We start from the raw sequence: 15,794 nt of genomic DNA, 5'->3' as shown, positions 1-15,794 counted from the left end.
CACGTCTTCTGTGATGCTTCCGAGTCCGCCTATGGGTCAGTCGCCTACCTGCGTGGCGAAGACCTCCAAGGCCAGGTCCACGTATCCTTCATGCTAGCTCGCTCTAGAGTAGCACCGAAAAAACAACAGTCAATACCCCGCCTCGAGCTTTGTGCCGCTCTGACAGGAGCCCAACTTGCCCAACTGATCCAGAGAGAGCTCACTCTTAAGTTGAAAGAGGCGGTGTTGTGGTCCGACTCCACCACAGTGCTTACCTGGATACAGTCCGAGTCATGCCGATACAAGGTGTTTGTCGGGACCCGCGTATCTGAGATACAAGAACTGACCGACCACCGGTCATGGAGGTACGTGGACACAAAGAATAACCCAGCAGACACTATCACCAGAGGAATGACAGTGTCTGACCTAGCCAAGCCAAATCAGTTTAGTCATGGTCCCGCCTTCCTCCAACAACCACGCACAGGTTGGCCACTCAGACCCTCGGTCACAGAAGTTCTGGATGAGACGGAGACAAGGAAGCCTGTGTTCTGTGGCCTCACTTCAACCCTTTCGGCTCCAAAGACCCCAACCACAGAAGACCATTCCACCTTCGAAGACCTCCTTGAGGCCACAAGTAGATCACTGCACGGGGCGGCGTCTCCGTCAAGTGCCCCCAGTGCGGACGACTATGCCGAGGCAGAACTCAGAATCCTTCAGAGAGCACAAGGTGATAGCTTCTCAGAAGAAATCAAGTGCCTACAAACCGGGAAAGTGATTCCACCCAACAGTAGGCTCCTGGCACTTGCCCCAGAGTACGACGTACCTAAAGGCCTTATCCGCGTAGGCGGTAGGTTGCGCCGTTCCACCAGCCTGGAGGAAGACACTGTGCACCCAATCCTGCTAGAACCCAAGCATCCTGTCACTAAGCTCATCATACGACAGTACGACAACAAGCTACTCCATCCTGGAGCCGAGAGGGTCTTTGCTGAACTCCGGCGCAAGTTCTGGATCCTCAGAGGGCGTGAAGCAGTGCGCCGCCATCAGCGATTCTGCCCGGAGTGCCAAAAGTGGAGGGCAAAGCCGTCTATTCCCAAGATGGCAGATCTGCCCCCATGCCGTCTCCGCCTCATGAAGCCTCCATTCTACTCAACAGGAGTGGATTGCTTCGGCCCGTTTCAGGTCAAGCGAGGTCGGGGTACTGAGAAAAGATGGGGAATAGTTTTCAAGTGTATGACCACTAGGTGTGTCCACCTAGACGTGCTACACAACATGGATACCGACTCATTCCTTATGTCGCTCAGAAGGTTTGTGGCACGACGAGGAAACCCCTTCGAACTCCTCTCCGACCGTGGGACCAACTTCCGTGGAGGAGAATCGGAGCTCAGAGCAAGTTTCCAGAACATGGGTAAAGAGCTGCAGACCCAACTGGCAAAGCGCCAGATCCGCTTCCAGTTCAACCCCCCAAATGCACCCCACTTTGGCGGGGCCTGGGAGCGGGAAGTCAAGTCCATCAAGGCTGCACTCTACGTTTCTCTTGGAGCACAGACAGTGACCGAAGAAGTCCTGCGGACAGTACTGACTGAGGTAGAAGGAATCCTCAACTCCAAGCCGCTGGGATATGTGTCGACAGATGTAGCCGACGTGGACGCGGTGACCCCCAACTACCTCCTCATGGGGCGGCCCGACTCCTCACTCCCTCCAGTGGTGTACCCTGAATCCGAAATCCTCAGCCGGAGAAGATGGCGACACAGTCAGGTGTTAGCCGACCAGTTCTGGACCCACTTCCTGCATAACTACTTACCCTCCTTGCAGTCCAGGCAGAAATGGGTGAAGGACACAGAGAACCTCACTGTCGGCACGGTGGTGATGGTGATTGACCAGAGGCTACCTAGAGCACTGTGGCCTGTAGGACGGGTCACGAAGACCATCAGGAGTGCCGACGGGAAGGTGCGGTCTGCAGAGGTGCAGGTGGACGATAGGACCTACACCAGACCAGTGGCCAAGCTTATTGAGTTACCAGCCATCCCAGAGGACGCCCCGACAACGACTCCGGAAGACAGTTGAGCCTTTCCATGAACTAATCCACACCGTGGATTAGGGGGCGGCTGTACAAAAGGCCCAAGGACTGGGCAGACATAAGGACTGTGGGGTGCTGTGCTGCTGTTCTGCTGTTCTGCAGCGGGACGCCTCTCAGTCAGACATAAAGGCTGTGGGGGGCTGCTCTGCTGTTCTGCAGCAGGATGCCTCAGACATGTCTAGACATGTCTGTCGATAGCCAGCATCCATATATACTAGTGGGCTTAGAGATTCCTTCAGTTCATGTGTGCGTCCCTGATCACAAGTAAGTGTTAAATATGTGTATGATGAGGACGCTTAGTTATTGTTGGTGATTTATATGGTTAAGGCCTATACTAATGTTATAATTCTACCAGCTGTTTAGGAAGCAATTTACCAGTATGTTTATAGTGATAATCTAGCCTATTGGGTATAATCTATGTTGTTGAGTATAGTATCTAGTATCTGTTTAGCACAGTTTATCCCTGTAACTAGTATAGGTAAAGCACTGCTTATCTCCATTGGTAGTTCCACTCGTGAGGTTTATGTTACTTGTAGCAACAGTATATTGTATAGTATATAACAGACTGATTAATGAGTACTAGTAACGCTGATGTCTTTGTTTCCTCCCCATTTAGAACCACACACACACACACACACACACATACTCCCACCGTGTTAATGGGAAATAGAAGTAGACCACCTGTGCATCTGTCTGACCATTGATAATAAAACTCATCAAAGAACGTTCCTGCCTCCCGTGTCCTGACTAGACACCCCGTGTTGTTGACTACATTTCCTAACCACCAAGAGCTTCATTACAAGCACAGCTGGAAGCTGCTTTCATACAATGGAAGATGGTTTATTATGGATTATCACACTTGCACATGCAAAGCACTGGCAAGGGGGTAATGCAATCACTCCTATCCGTGTGTGTGTGTGTGTGTGTGTGTGTGTGTGTGTGTGTGTGTGTGTGTTCTCTGATATTTCAGCAAACACCCCCGATGTTGTTGTTGTTAATGAGAATAACAGAGAGGTTCTCATCCTAGAAGTTGGTTGCACGTTTGACTACAGTCGGAAGCCTTTACAACCAAAATGTTAAAATATCAACTGTTAGACCATACCATATCACAACTCGGCTACAACTGTAAACTTTTAGTCTTCATATTTGGAAGCCTGGGTCATGTCCATAAGTTGGGTGTTAGAGGCCTTCAGAGGGCCGGTCTTCCGAAGAGAAGAGCCAAACAATTAGCAAGATATTGCTCAGTGTCAGCAATTATTGGCAGCCGGGCAATTTGGAGAAGACGCTGCTATCTGTATCCATGAGCTGTGTGTTGATTGTCAGGTAAGGTTCATCATCCATGTGTGTGTGTGTAACTTTGGTTGCCATTGTCAATTTGGGCACAATTGTATCAGAATAACCCACAATGTACAAGTGCACTGATAATATTTGTGTCCTTTAAACATTGTCTTTATGTGGACATGTGTGTGTGTGTGCGTGCGTGCGTGCGTGCGTGTGTGCGTGTGTGCGTGTGTGTGTGTGTGTGTGTGTGCGTGCGTGCGTGCGTGCGTGCGTGCGTGTGCGTGTGCGTGTGTGTGTGTGTGTGTGTGTGTGTGTGTGTGTGTGTGTGTGTGTGTGTGTGTGTGTGTGTGTGTGTGTGTGTGTGTGTGTGTGCGTGCGTGCGTGCGTGTGTGTGTGTGTGTGTGTGTGTGTGTGTGTGCGTGCGTGCGTGCCTGCACCAGCCATAACTCCTAGTTTCAACCCGATTTGGATGAAACTTGACAGGAGGACGACAGGAGGCCAAGGAGCTGAATTCTTTCATATTTTTCAAATCGGTCAACAACAAGTATTTAATTTGAATTAATTTCCAACATTGTAATTCATGGCACAACTCAAATGGGACCAAACTATTATTTGTCTCTTTGCCATTGACTACTGTATATAGTCTTTACGAAATAGGATCCTATGGTGGTTAGCGGAAGCAAAAAGGTTTGATACATTTGAAGTGAGGGTCCTCCCACAAATATGAAGTTTGCTACTGTACCTCTGAACAGAGGGTTCTCTCCGTCGTTGTTGGAGAGGTTGGGATCTGCGCCGCGTTGGAGAAGATGCTCCACACACGATACGCGCTCTTTGCCAACAGCCAGGAGGAGAGGAGTCTGACCGTTTGAACTGACTTTATTCAACGTGGCGGGATGGGCTGTGGGCAGAAAAAAACAAGTATTTCACCCCAGCAGAGTCACGCGAAATGTTAACTATTTTACCATCGGCGAAGTATTTTCATCAAAATGGCTTCGTTGGATAGTAGCACACATTCATGGTCAAGTTAGGTTGACGATATTAGTGTTTAAAGGTGCTATAGAAAACGTTCAGCCACTAGATGACGCACTAGAGCACCAGCATGTCATTTATCCAATCAGGTGCATTTCATGTGGGGAAATGAAGTATGGGAAGTGTGTGTGTGTGTGTGTGTGTGTGTGTGTGTGTGTGTGTGTGTGTGTGTGTGTGTGTGTGTGTGTGTGTGTGTGTGTGTGTGTGTGTGTGTGTGTGTGTGTGTGTGTGTGTGTGTGTGTGTGTGTGTGTGTGTGTGTGTGTGTGTGAGTGAGCAAGAGAGATAGAGAGAGACAGTTCTCCAACTTGTGTGGGTTGCAGTGATCTCCTGGTTGTTCCCCACCTAGGTTATCTAACTATTGGCCTGGCCTGATTCTAAGTTCAGTGGCCTGACTGCATTAAAAAAAAAAAAAATCGTATATTTTTTGGAAATCTCTCTTTTATTTTTATTTTTTTAAATTTTTTATCATCTGCGGCTTGCGACCCCCACTTTGGGAACCCCTGATCTATAGCACCTTTAAGTGGCTTTAAGATGTTCTGTAATTGTCCTATTTCTCCTTGTAAACATGGTACTACATGGCACTACAGGGTACTACAGGGTACTACATGGCACTACATGGCACTACAGGGCACTACAGGGTACTACAGGGTACTACATGGTACTACATGGCACTACAGGGTACTACATGGTACTACTTGGCACTACAGGCTACTACAGGGTACTACATGGCACTACAGGGTACTACATGGTACTACATGGCACTACAGGGTACTACATGTCTGCTCTTTTGCAGCACCACAAACATGGGAACTCTCTAACTCTTCCCCACCCCCCCCTTCCCCCCCTCCCTCCCCCCCTCCCCCCCCCCTTTCCTCCCCCATCTCTCTGAGCGCCCGTCTCCTAGCGTTGACTAAGGTGATGGATGCCTCGGGGTCTTGGCCAAGATTGGAGTGCTGACCGGAATGTCGGACGTCCCGTGAAGAAGGCCGGGAGGTTGCGACCCCCTCTGCGTGCCCCCCTGTCTCCGGAGGTCTCGTAGTGGTGACCGGAGTGCCGGACGTCCCGCGATGATGTCGAGGAGTTCGCGACCCTCTCTGCGCCGCCCCCTATCTCCCTGTCTCCGGCTGTCCCTGAGCAATGACCGGAGTGTTGAATGTCCCGTCATTAAGACGGGGAGGAGGCGACCCTCTCTGCGCCGCCCCTGTGCCTCAAATAGATTCGCTATCAGCTCTATCTTCAATCTTTCAAAATGTTCAGTTGCTATCGCTATCAGCTCTATCTGTAATCTTTCAAAATGTTCAGTTGCTATTGCATGCACTCATCTGTGTTTCAATCACTACACACTTGAGTGCATGCTTACCAACTGTCCGTCTGCAACACTACTATCACCGACATCTAAGAAGGGAGATCCCCCCTTGAATGGCCCTTCTAAGGTTTCTCTCCTCCACACTGCCTGTGGAGAATTTTTTCCTATTGTTAGGTTTTAGTGAGTTTTTCCTTACCTTCGCGTGGGGTATGTCTGGGAGTGCTTGCATTCTTTCATCTATTTGCATTTATTTTAAATTTGTTGGACCTTATGGTGTCCTTGTTCTATTCTTGACCTATTGTTATGTTTTCTTCTTGACTTTTTTAAAGAAGACTTGTACGGCCCATGGGGACATTAACGTGTGTTGTTGGGCCTTATAAATAAATTTGATTTGATTTGATTTGATTACATGACAATCCATTCATGATTAATGATCTGCAGTCGCAGTTCATCCATTTTCTTCCCCAGAGATCACACGGTAGCGACGAACAGGCTGGGAAAAGATAGGCAGCGGGGAGCTAGCTTTAGCTTAGCGCTCAGTCCTCCATGCGTACCTCTCTTCTGCTTATGATCACGGCAGGGGGGGGGGGGGGGGGCTAGCTTTAGCTTAGCGCTCAGTCCTCCATGCGTACCCCTCTGGGTCACGGCAGGGGGCGGGGAGCTAGCTTTAGCTTAGCGCTCAGTCCTCCATGCGTACCCCTCTGGGTCACGGCAGGGGGCTGGGAGCTAGCTTTAGCTTAGCGCTCAGTCCTCCATGCGTACCCCTCTGGGTCACGGCAGGGGGGGGGGGGGGCTAGCTTTAGCTTAGCGCTCAGTCCTCCATGCGTACCCCTCTGGGTCACGGCAGGGGGGGGGGGGGGCTAGCTTTAGCTTAGCGCTCAGTCCTCCGTGCGTACCCCTCTGGGTCACGGCAGGGGGGGGGGGGGCTAGCTTTAGCTTAGCGCTCAGTCCTCCATGCGTACCCCTCTGGGTCACGGCAGGGGGGGGGGGGGGCTAGCTTTAGCTTAGCGCTCAGTCCTCCGTGCGTACCCCTCTTCTACTTGTGATCACGGGAGCTAGCTTTTTTGCCGCTAATTTACAAAACCTGGAGAGACGCCGAGCCTCGCGTTGTGTCGTGTGCCGCCATCTTGGGTCATTGAGTGTAGGTAGGTTATATATCACACCTTAATATATTCATTTTGTTTATATATCTTTTGTGATCCCAGGAAGAATAGCTGATGCTTATGCAATGCCATCTGTAACTGAGGGGTACAATTCCCTGACTGTATTAATAAGTATGGTATCATTAAACCACTACCGTCTTATGTACATTACTACTGGCCATACCGTACACAAGTATATGACGATGAACACTTCCCCACAATGAAATCGGTTCCACACAAAGTTGTATTTAAGTATTTATTGCAGCAAAAGGTACATAATATACTTCTCTATTTTACTTTGAATGCGCTTATAAGGCAAAGGAATGTGCGTAGGCAAATCAATAATGAATGTCCATTCTCTGGTCACGCAGGAGGTAATCATACAACATGAATATTAAGAATTATATCTATGGTACTCTGGGGAGGCAGCGGGAGATTCTGGTAGGGGGGTTCCCACCGGTTGTAAGCCAGCAGGGGGAGGAAATGTTCGAATGCAAAGTCTGGATCAGCGGGGACTCAATAGGCTCCTGCTATGGGAGGCGGTATATTACTCCCTGATCGGCAGACGAAAAGCAGCAGCTGTAATCCCAGTATGCCTGCAGCACAGGTGAAAGCCGGCCAGCCTCTCCAATAGAGACGGGCTCGAGTGATGTTCCTCACGGGCAGATAAATCCCACAGTAGTGGGTGTAGACGATTCTTCTCCGCTCCAACAGCCTGGTCCAAAGCAATAATAATAATAATCCAGCCGGAAAGGGGCTCTGCATTCACCGTTGTAGATACTCCGGTGCGCGGTACTTCACATTAACTGGGTTGAACTTGACGTTATTCAACTAGGCTCTGACACTTTACTATCCTATTCGCACGCGGCTATAAGTGCTCTATTTAGACACACGGTTGCTCACTTCACTTGGTCGTTGACTCGTGATGAAGGCTTTACTAGTAAGGAGCGAACGATACGTTGAACAAACGTATTAGGATAAGACAAGACTCTATTTTGGGGCAAAACGGGCCCACTTCACAGCACGTTGTATCGTGGTGAGGCTTCACTTGGGTAACTCGAACTCGAACTACTTCTGTATTCACCTGCGCCATATTTATATGTACGGGGAATAATCTAGTGCCAACCTTATTTCTGTCTCGTATTCTTGGGCAAAGCCGGGCATGTACAGACATGTCTTGACGGTGGCTTTGAACCTGACTCTGGAGGCATGGCCTTGGCGCCTGTGGACCGCTGTCCAATAGGAGAATGAAATATTATGGTCTGTACTAGGCTAAAGGGATATTCCGTGTATATGTACAAGGAATATACAAGGGATATCAAACGATATACAAATATTATGCAATATATATCAATCAATAAATATATATATTCGGTTTAATCTGATCCTTTGTAACAGCCGCCTCCTAATTAGTCCCACCTAATTAGCTAAGCAGAGACAGATTAACCGCACTGTCCACTACTCAATGTCTGTTGTGAGGGGTCGGGCAGTTCACAAAGTCATGGGGTCATGGTCGTCATCGATAGTATCGGGGAGCCTTGGCAGTTCTATTAGCCTCGCCACGGGTCGGGTGTAGATCCGTCCTTGGACGAGCAATTCTGCCGCTCTGACCTTTCCGTCGGCACCAGTGGTCACTTTGCTTACGCGGCCGGCCGGCCACGCAGCTCGGGGTAGTGACTGGTCTATGGTCATGACGACTGGACGGGATGAAAGGGGGCTTAGGAGGAAGCGGGCCTGAGACTGCTTTGATCTGTGCTTGGCTGTGCCTCCTCCTCCTCCGTCTGTTTCTCTTGTTTGCTCTGTACCCCGTCTGAGGAGGGGCCGGTGCCGGCCGCCCCGTCAAGGAGTCGCTTGGGGTGCTGGGTTCGAGGTCAGCTACGTCTGAAGCGCAGCTGAGGGGGGTGGAGTTCCGAACTCCCTCTGGTGCCCACGGTTCTCTCACAGGCCTCTCGCTTAATGTCAATAGCCTCTGCTGTACGAGGGAGTGGCCGGTGTCGCTCGCCTTTGTGTGTAGGCAGCGTGTAGACGTGGGTTGACTGTCAAGTCCGTAGAGGGGGCCCTGGAGCGTCCATCCCAGTCGGGTCTGAACCGCGACTGGGCATCCTTTGGGTCCGATGTGGGCCGCCTCAATTGGGAGAATGAGGTCCGCGTGGTCGGAGCCGATGAGCAGGGTCGGTGTGGCGCCGTCGATAAGCGGTATAGGTAGTTGACGTAGGTGCACATACTTAGCCATCAGCTGTGGGATGGGGTAGGTGTACTGTGACAGGCCTATGTCGTGGCTGGTGAAGACGTTGGTTATACTATACTGCTTCTCGGGCTGGTCCACCGCTGCTATCTTGAAGGAGACCTTTTCACCTTTTATGGTCTTCTGGTCCCTTCTGATGGTGCGTATGGTCATGGTATCTTTGACACCCCGCAGGCCCAACTGGGCTGCTGCGGAAGCGAGGAGGAGAGTCTTTTCAGACCCATCGTCCAGGACGGCGTAAGTGTCCAGGACCTTGTCCTCGTAGCTCAGGAGCACTCTGACCACTTTGAGGAGCACTCGGGGGGTCCCGCTATGCTGGTCAATGTGGAGCACTCCTGTTGGTCGGTTGCCTTGGATCTTCTGGTGGGCTCCGCACCGTGCTGCGCGGTAAGCGGCGCCCGCCTGGGCCGCCCCTGCGCGGTAAGCAGCGCCCGCCTGGGCCGCCTCACGCCACTGGTCAACTTGGACGGGGTTCAGTGTCTTATATTCGGCGCACTGTGCCAGCCAGTGTCCGCCGTCGCAGTAGGTACAGTAGGGAGCGGTCTGGTGGCTCTTCGGTACTGGTGCCACCGCCTCGGCATGGTACATTACCGCGACGGGCCCACTCTGTTGTCCTGGCTGACGCCTGTTGATGTCATGCAGGACCTCCAAGTGGGTGCCACCGCACCTGCTGCACTTCTTCTTCAAGCGGCACTCAGCTGCTAGGTGGCTGCGCGTGCAGCGGAAGCAGCGGCGGTGGTCCTTGATCCACTGACTCACCTCGTCCGTGGTCAGCTTCCCGAAAGTGGTACAGCCGATGTTCTCCCTCACAGTACTGGCACTCAATCTTCCACTGGTCCTCTTTCGTCGAGGGGGTGTTGTGGTTCCTGTGCTGTGGTACTGATTCGGCTTGGTGCATAACGGTCACCAACCGGCGGTTGTCTGTTGATCCCCGAGGTCCGAGTCTTGGGCTTGGTCCACTCCATACGAACGTGTCGAGTCGTAGGCTACTGACCTCCCTGGCGAGGAACTCAGATAGGTCTAGGAGGGATGCCTCTGGGCCGTTGGGGTCGCGGTGGTCTCTCTGCCGCCTGAAGCGCTCTTGTCGGGCGGGAGGGAGCTTCTCTAATATCCTCTCTACATTAGAGTTAGCGTACAGTTCATAGATTCCCTTTTCCTTTTGGGCCCCCAGCATCCCTACCAGGGACTGTACCTTGATAGAGAGGTCATCTAATGCTCTGTTGTCTCTGGCTGGGGGGAGACGGTCAATGTCTCTTATCTCCTGTATCACATAGTCCCATATGCGTCCATAACGTTGGTCGAGGGCTACTAGAGCCGCGGTGTATGGGGTAGTAGAGCTGGAATATGCCAGCGCTATATTGTGCGCTCTGGGCACCTTCAGGTGCTTGAGTAGGATAGCATACTTGTACGGTTCATCTGGTACGTCGGACAGCATAGTCTCTAAGCACATTCGTAGCTCTGTGTACTGTGCTCTGTTCTCGTGTGTGAAGTCCGGGAACGTCGGTGTGCCAAGGTACGATGCCATGGATGACTGGCACATCGGTGAGCGTTGGGGGAGAGGCCTCCTAGGCGAGTCTCCTCTTACGTGTCGTCTTGGGCTGGTACTTGGTGGGTACCAAGGGCCGGGTACCCAGGTGCTGTTCTTCGGGGCTGGCGGTGCGTCAAACTCACCCGTGAGTTGAGTCGGGGGTTTGTAGCGCAGGGCCTCGGGGCTGACGTCTGGGCTGTACTGGACCTCCTGGTCCAGAGTACGTTGCTGCTGGTCGGGGCTGTACTGGGCCTCCTGGTCCAGAGTACGTTGCTGCTGGTCGGCTTGACATTCCTCCTCTTCCTCTTCCTCTTCCTCTGCTAGGACCTGGAGTCTTCTGTTCAGTCTCTCGGCGTGGTCCGGTTCTTCCCGGTTGCTGGGTCTCGTATGGACCGGCCGGGGAGGGGGTTCGGAGACGTGGACAGGATCCTCCTGTTGGCGGGGTCCCGGGTCGCTTGGTCGGGTAGGGGAATGTGTCCTAGACCCTTGTCGTGACGATCTCCGGGAGCTCCGTGCGGAGAGAGGGGGTGTCGCCATGGCAACCAATTTGTCCATCAGCTGCGCCTGCAGCCGGTCGCGCTCTGCCTCGCGCTGGGCATGGGCTGCGTCGCGTGCTGCTTCGCGGTGGGCATTGGCGGCGTCGCGCTGTGCATTGGCACTGGCCTGGGCGGCGTGGAGCTGTGCATTTGCGACGTCGCGCTGTGCATTGGCGGCGGCGTGCTGTGCATCGGCGCGGCTTCTTTCAATGTTCTCTTCCGTCTGAAGGCGTCTGGTCTCCAGTCTTATGCGGTCGTCTTCACTCCTTTGTTGCGCCTGGAAGCGCTCTCGCTCGGTTGCAGAATGTTCGCGCTCGCGCGTCTGTTGCGCTTGAAGTCGATCGCGTTCGGTGGAGGCTGCCAGGGTGGCGATGAGTGCCTGCGCCAGCATCTTGTCCGCTTCGCTGGGGGAAGACACCGGCGGAGGTGATCGGCTTCCGGCAGTGCTCGTTGGAGATCTGTTCTCTGGGCGCGCCTCGAGGTCAGTCTCCTGGGCGCGCCTCTCTTCTGGTAGTGGGTCGGGTTCCGTCCCTGGAGCGCTTTCTTTATCCTGGAGCTCTCCGGGGACTGTCCCGTTGGCGTTGTCTGGGGGTAAAGTCATGTCATGTCCCTCCTGGTCCCCCCCGTGAGCTTGGTCAGTTACGTTAGAACCCACTAGGGTCTCTACTGGCGGGGTAGCCTGGTCGGTAGGGTTGGACATAATTTTACTATCCGCCTTAGTTACTTTATCCGTATTTAACTTCCTTTTAAAGCTAGGTATTGGACTGACAACGTAGTCCTCTAGGTGAAGAGGTGGCTGCCGTCTGCGTTCCGGGCGATCTAGCTTAGGAGAACCGTTTGTGGAGTGTTCATCATCGGCCATGTTAATATTAATATTATATTAATATTACGCTAATTCTTATCTCCGGCTCGAAGGACCAATTGTAACTGAGGGGTACAATTCCCTGACTGTATTAATAAGTATGGTATCATTAAACCACTACCGTCTTATGTACATTACTACTGGCCATACCGTACACAAGTATATGATGATGAACACTTCCCCACAATGAAATCGGTTCCACACAAAGTTGTATTTAAGTATTTATTGCAGCAAAAGGTACATAATATACTTCTCTATTTTACTTTGAATGCGCTTATAAGGCAAAGGAATGTGCGTAGGCAAATCAATAATGAATGTCCATTCTCTGGTCACGCAGGAGGTAATCATACAACATGAATATTAAGAATTATATCTATGGTACTCTGGGGAGGCAGCGGGAGATTCTGGTAGGGGGGTTCCCACCGGTTGTAAGCCAGCAGGGGGAGGAAATGTTCGAATGCAAAGTCTGGATCAGCGGGGACTCAATAGGCTCCTGCTATGGGAGGCGGTATATTACTCCCTGATCGGCAGACGAAAAGCAGCAGCTGTAATCCCAGTATGCCTGCAGCACAGGTGAAAGCCGGCCAGCCTCTCCAATAGAGACGGGCTCGAGTGATGTTCCTCACGGGCAGATAAATCCCACAGTAGTGGGTGTAGACGATTCTTCTCCGCTCCAACAGCCTGGTCCAAAGCAATAATAATAATAATCCAGCCGGAAAGGGGCTCTGCATTCACCGTTGTAGATACTCCGGTGCGCGGTACTTCACATTAACTGGGTTGAACTTGACGTTATTCAACTAGGCTCTGACACTTTACTATCCTATTCGCACGCGGCTATAAGTGCTCTATTTAGACACACGGTTGCTCACTTCACTTGGTCGTTGACTCGTGATGAAGGCTTTACTAGTAAGGAGCGAACGATACGTTGAACAAACGTATTAGGATAAGACAAGACTCTATTTTGGGGCAAAACGGGCCCACTTCACAGCACGTTGTATCGTGGTGAGGCTTCACTTGGGTAACTCGAACTCGAACTACTTCTGTATTCACCTGCGCCATATTTATATGTACGGGGAATAATCTAGTGCCAACCTTATTTCTGTCTCGTATTCTTGGGCAAAGCCGGGCATGTACAGACATGTCTTGACGGTGGCTTTGAACCTGACTCTGGAGGCATGGCCTTGGCGCCTGTGGACCGCTGTCCAATAGGAGAATGAAATATTATGGTCTGTACTAGGCTAAAGGGATATTCCGTGTATATGTACAAGGAATATACAAGGGATATCAAACGATATACAAATATTATGCAATATATATCAATCAATAAATATATATATTCGGTTTAATCTGATCCTTTGTAACACCATCCAAAGAATTAATAATGATGCTCCTAAGAGATTACTCTCACCTTCTAGCAAAACCTTAAGGCATTGCAGTTGACCAAAAGATGCAGCCTCATGAAGAGCTATCCAGCCTTCACTGTCTGGCTCTATTGCGCTGTTGGGGTCGCTTCTGATTCTGCCCATCAAAGCTTGTAGATCTCCATTCACTATCAGTGAGTGCAAGGTACCGAATTCTCTAGAAGAGAGAGGGAAAAACAGTTGATGATTTCAGAGCAAGCAATATACACTCATCCATCAGTCTTCATCGGACTTCCATCAACCAACCAAGTCAAGTTTAGGTGTAGCAGCTTGTATACAGTATATAGTTTATGTTGTATATGTGTATCATCTTGTATATAATTAATAGGCTTATCTCAGTCTTTGTAGGCTATGTACTGTATGGACCAAGGTTAGTGTGTTGATAGGTCAAAACATTTAAAACTGGCTTTAAAAGGCGGTCAGGTGGCGTAGGGGAGATTGCGTTCGTCACCAACACCGGAGACGCTGGATTCGCTTGTTCGAATCCAGCTCACAGCTCCGGGGTTGTCACCAGCTTGGCTGGCCGTCTGCACTAATACAATTGGCAGTATTAGAGAGTGGGAGAAGCTGGCGGAGTGGGTCCGGGTCGTTGTAAACAGCGACTCCTACAGTTCGGTCGGGGCGCCTGCTCAGCGCGGATAGGATCTAAGGGGGGTAGTGTGATCCTTCCACACGTTACACCCTCTCAGTGAGAGTCCGCGCTGCCAGGTGAAAAGAAGCGGTTGATTGGCTGGACGTGTGTCGGAGGAAGCACGTGATAGCCTCCACTCTCCCAGACCGACTGTGGGGGGTAAGTGCGCAGCGACCAGGAAGGGAATTGGGAATTGGCATAACGACTAACATTGGGATGGGAGAAAATCGGAGGAAAAAGGAGGGGGAAAAAGATAAAAAAAAAGAAAAGAAAAAACTGGCGTTAAAAATGTAATAAAATAATCGAATGAGTTGCACAATAAATACTATAGTTCTAGAGTGAAATGTGTGGCACCAGGATATCTCAAAATGCATAGTTTAAGATGAAGTTCTGATGGTAAATGGTGCATTTATATAGTGCTTTTATCCAAAGCGCTTTACAATGTTGTTCCTCACACTCACACATTCTCACACCGACGGTGGAGGTGACTGCAAGGTGCCAACCTGCTCATCGGGAGCAATTAGGGGTTAAGTGTCTTGCTCAAGGACACTTCGACACACGCTGCCCAGGAAGTGGAAATCGAACCGGGGAACCTTCCGATTACCAGACGACTGCTCCTCTACCTCCTGAGCCACTGTCTGATCTCTGATCTGCTTTTGTAACAGTTTGTTTTTCCCTTCATACAGTATAACACTAATGACGCGGCACGGAGCATTAAGAGAACATTTTCATTCTGCTAAAATCAAAGACAAGGCAATACACGTTCTATAATACAGAACCTTTCAATTCCAACCCAAGGGAAATAAAGGTAAACATACTTTTTTCGGTGAGCAAGGACAGGATTCCCAGATGGGGGGTGTGCTGAGATAGGGTTCCCAGATGGGGGGGGTGCTGAGATTGGATTCCCAGATGGGGGGTGTGCTGAGATAGGGTTCCCAGAGGGTGTGTGTGCTGAGATTGGATTCCCAGAGGGTGTGTGTGCTGAGATAGGGTTCCCAGATGGGGGGGGTGCTGAGATTGGATTCCCAGATGGGGGGTGTGCTGAGATTGGATTCCCAGGTGGGGGGTGTGCTGAGATTGAATTCCCAGATTGGGGGTGTGCTGAGATAGGGTTCGCAGGTGGTGGATTGGCTCGTGTAGGGTTTGGGCTCGCCGGGCTCTGTGCAGCCTCAGGTGTCGGTCGCTGTCTGTCCTGAACGGGGCTTCTTGGAGGACGTTCTGTCTCAGCGAGGCTGAGTTCAAGAGCCAGCTGTAGTACCAGCTCTTCACCAGAGAGGTCGCTGTAGAGGCCGTAGTCTGCTGTGAAATCCAGGGTGGGGTTCGCCAGACTACTAATGGCAGCCATATTAGTGACAGCCATGATGGACCTATAGTGTTGAACAAGAATGTGTCATGAATGCAAAGCAGTCATCATTAACTATTAACCCTTTCACTACCACACTACCAAATGGTTAACCCTTTCACTGCGACAATACAGAAGGTTCTATATCATACTAGCTTCCGCTCAGCGTCATCTGCACTAACCTCACTTCGTGCATATGCACTGAATAAAAACTCACAATGTACCTTTACATACCAACATTCGTCTGGCCACACCCCTATCCGCTACCTTCATAAGCAGGTGTGTGGCCCCACACTCGCCTCCTTCTTCACTTTCACCACAAGAAAGTGCCTGTATACCAATCACTTGACAAGGGTATTAAGCTGAAGAAAGTTGAGTTACGTGTTTACATTTTTTCTTGCTTTTTCTTTCTCT

The 15,794-nt window shown here is 50.9% G+C and overlaps 1 protein-coding gene across 1 annotated transcript in view; it reads right to left on the bottom strand.

The window, feature by feature from the left end:
* LOC311228208 (ankyrin repeat and SOCS box protein 2-like) overlaps positions 1-15,398 on the bottom strand; it is a gene marked incomplete at both ends in the record, with an annotated part of 31,157 nt that extends 15,759 nt beyond the window's left edge. Inside the window, 3 exons of the mRNA XM_084314119.1 lie at positions 1,781-1,933; positions 4,080-4,235; positions 15,308-15,398. Of these exons, the coding sequence (XP_084170245.1) occupies positions 1,781-1,933; positions 4,080-4,235; positions 15,308-15,398 (400 nt within the window). The remainder of the gene's footprint in view (positions 1-1,780; positions 1,934-4,079; positions 4,236-15,307) is intronic.
* Positions 15,399-15,794: the final 396 nt, after the last annotated feature.

This window comes from Notolepis coatsorum, assembly GCF_963971535.1.
Source record: "Notolepis coatsorum genome assembly, chromosome: 5".
Classification (NCBI taxonomy): domain Eukaryota; kingdom Metazoa; phylum Chordata; class Actinopteri; order Aulopiformes; family Paralepididae; genus Notolepis; species Notolepis coatsorum.
This window is presented reverse-complemented; position numbering and strand designations above follow the sequence as displayed.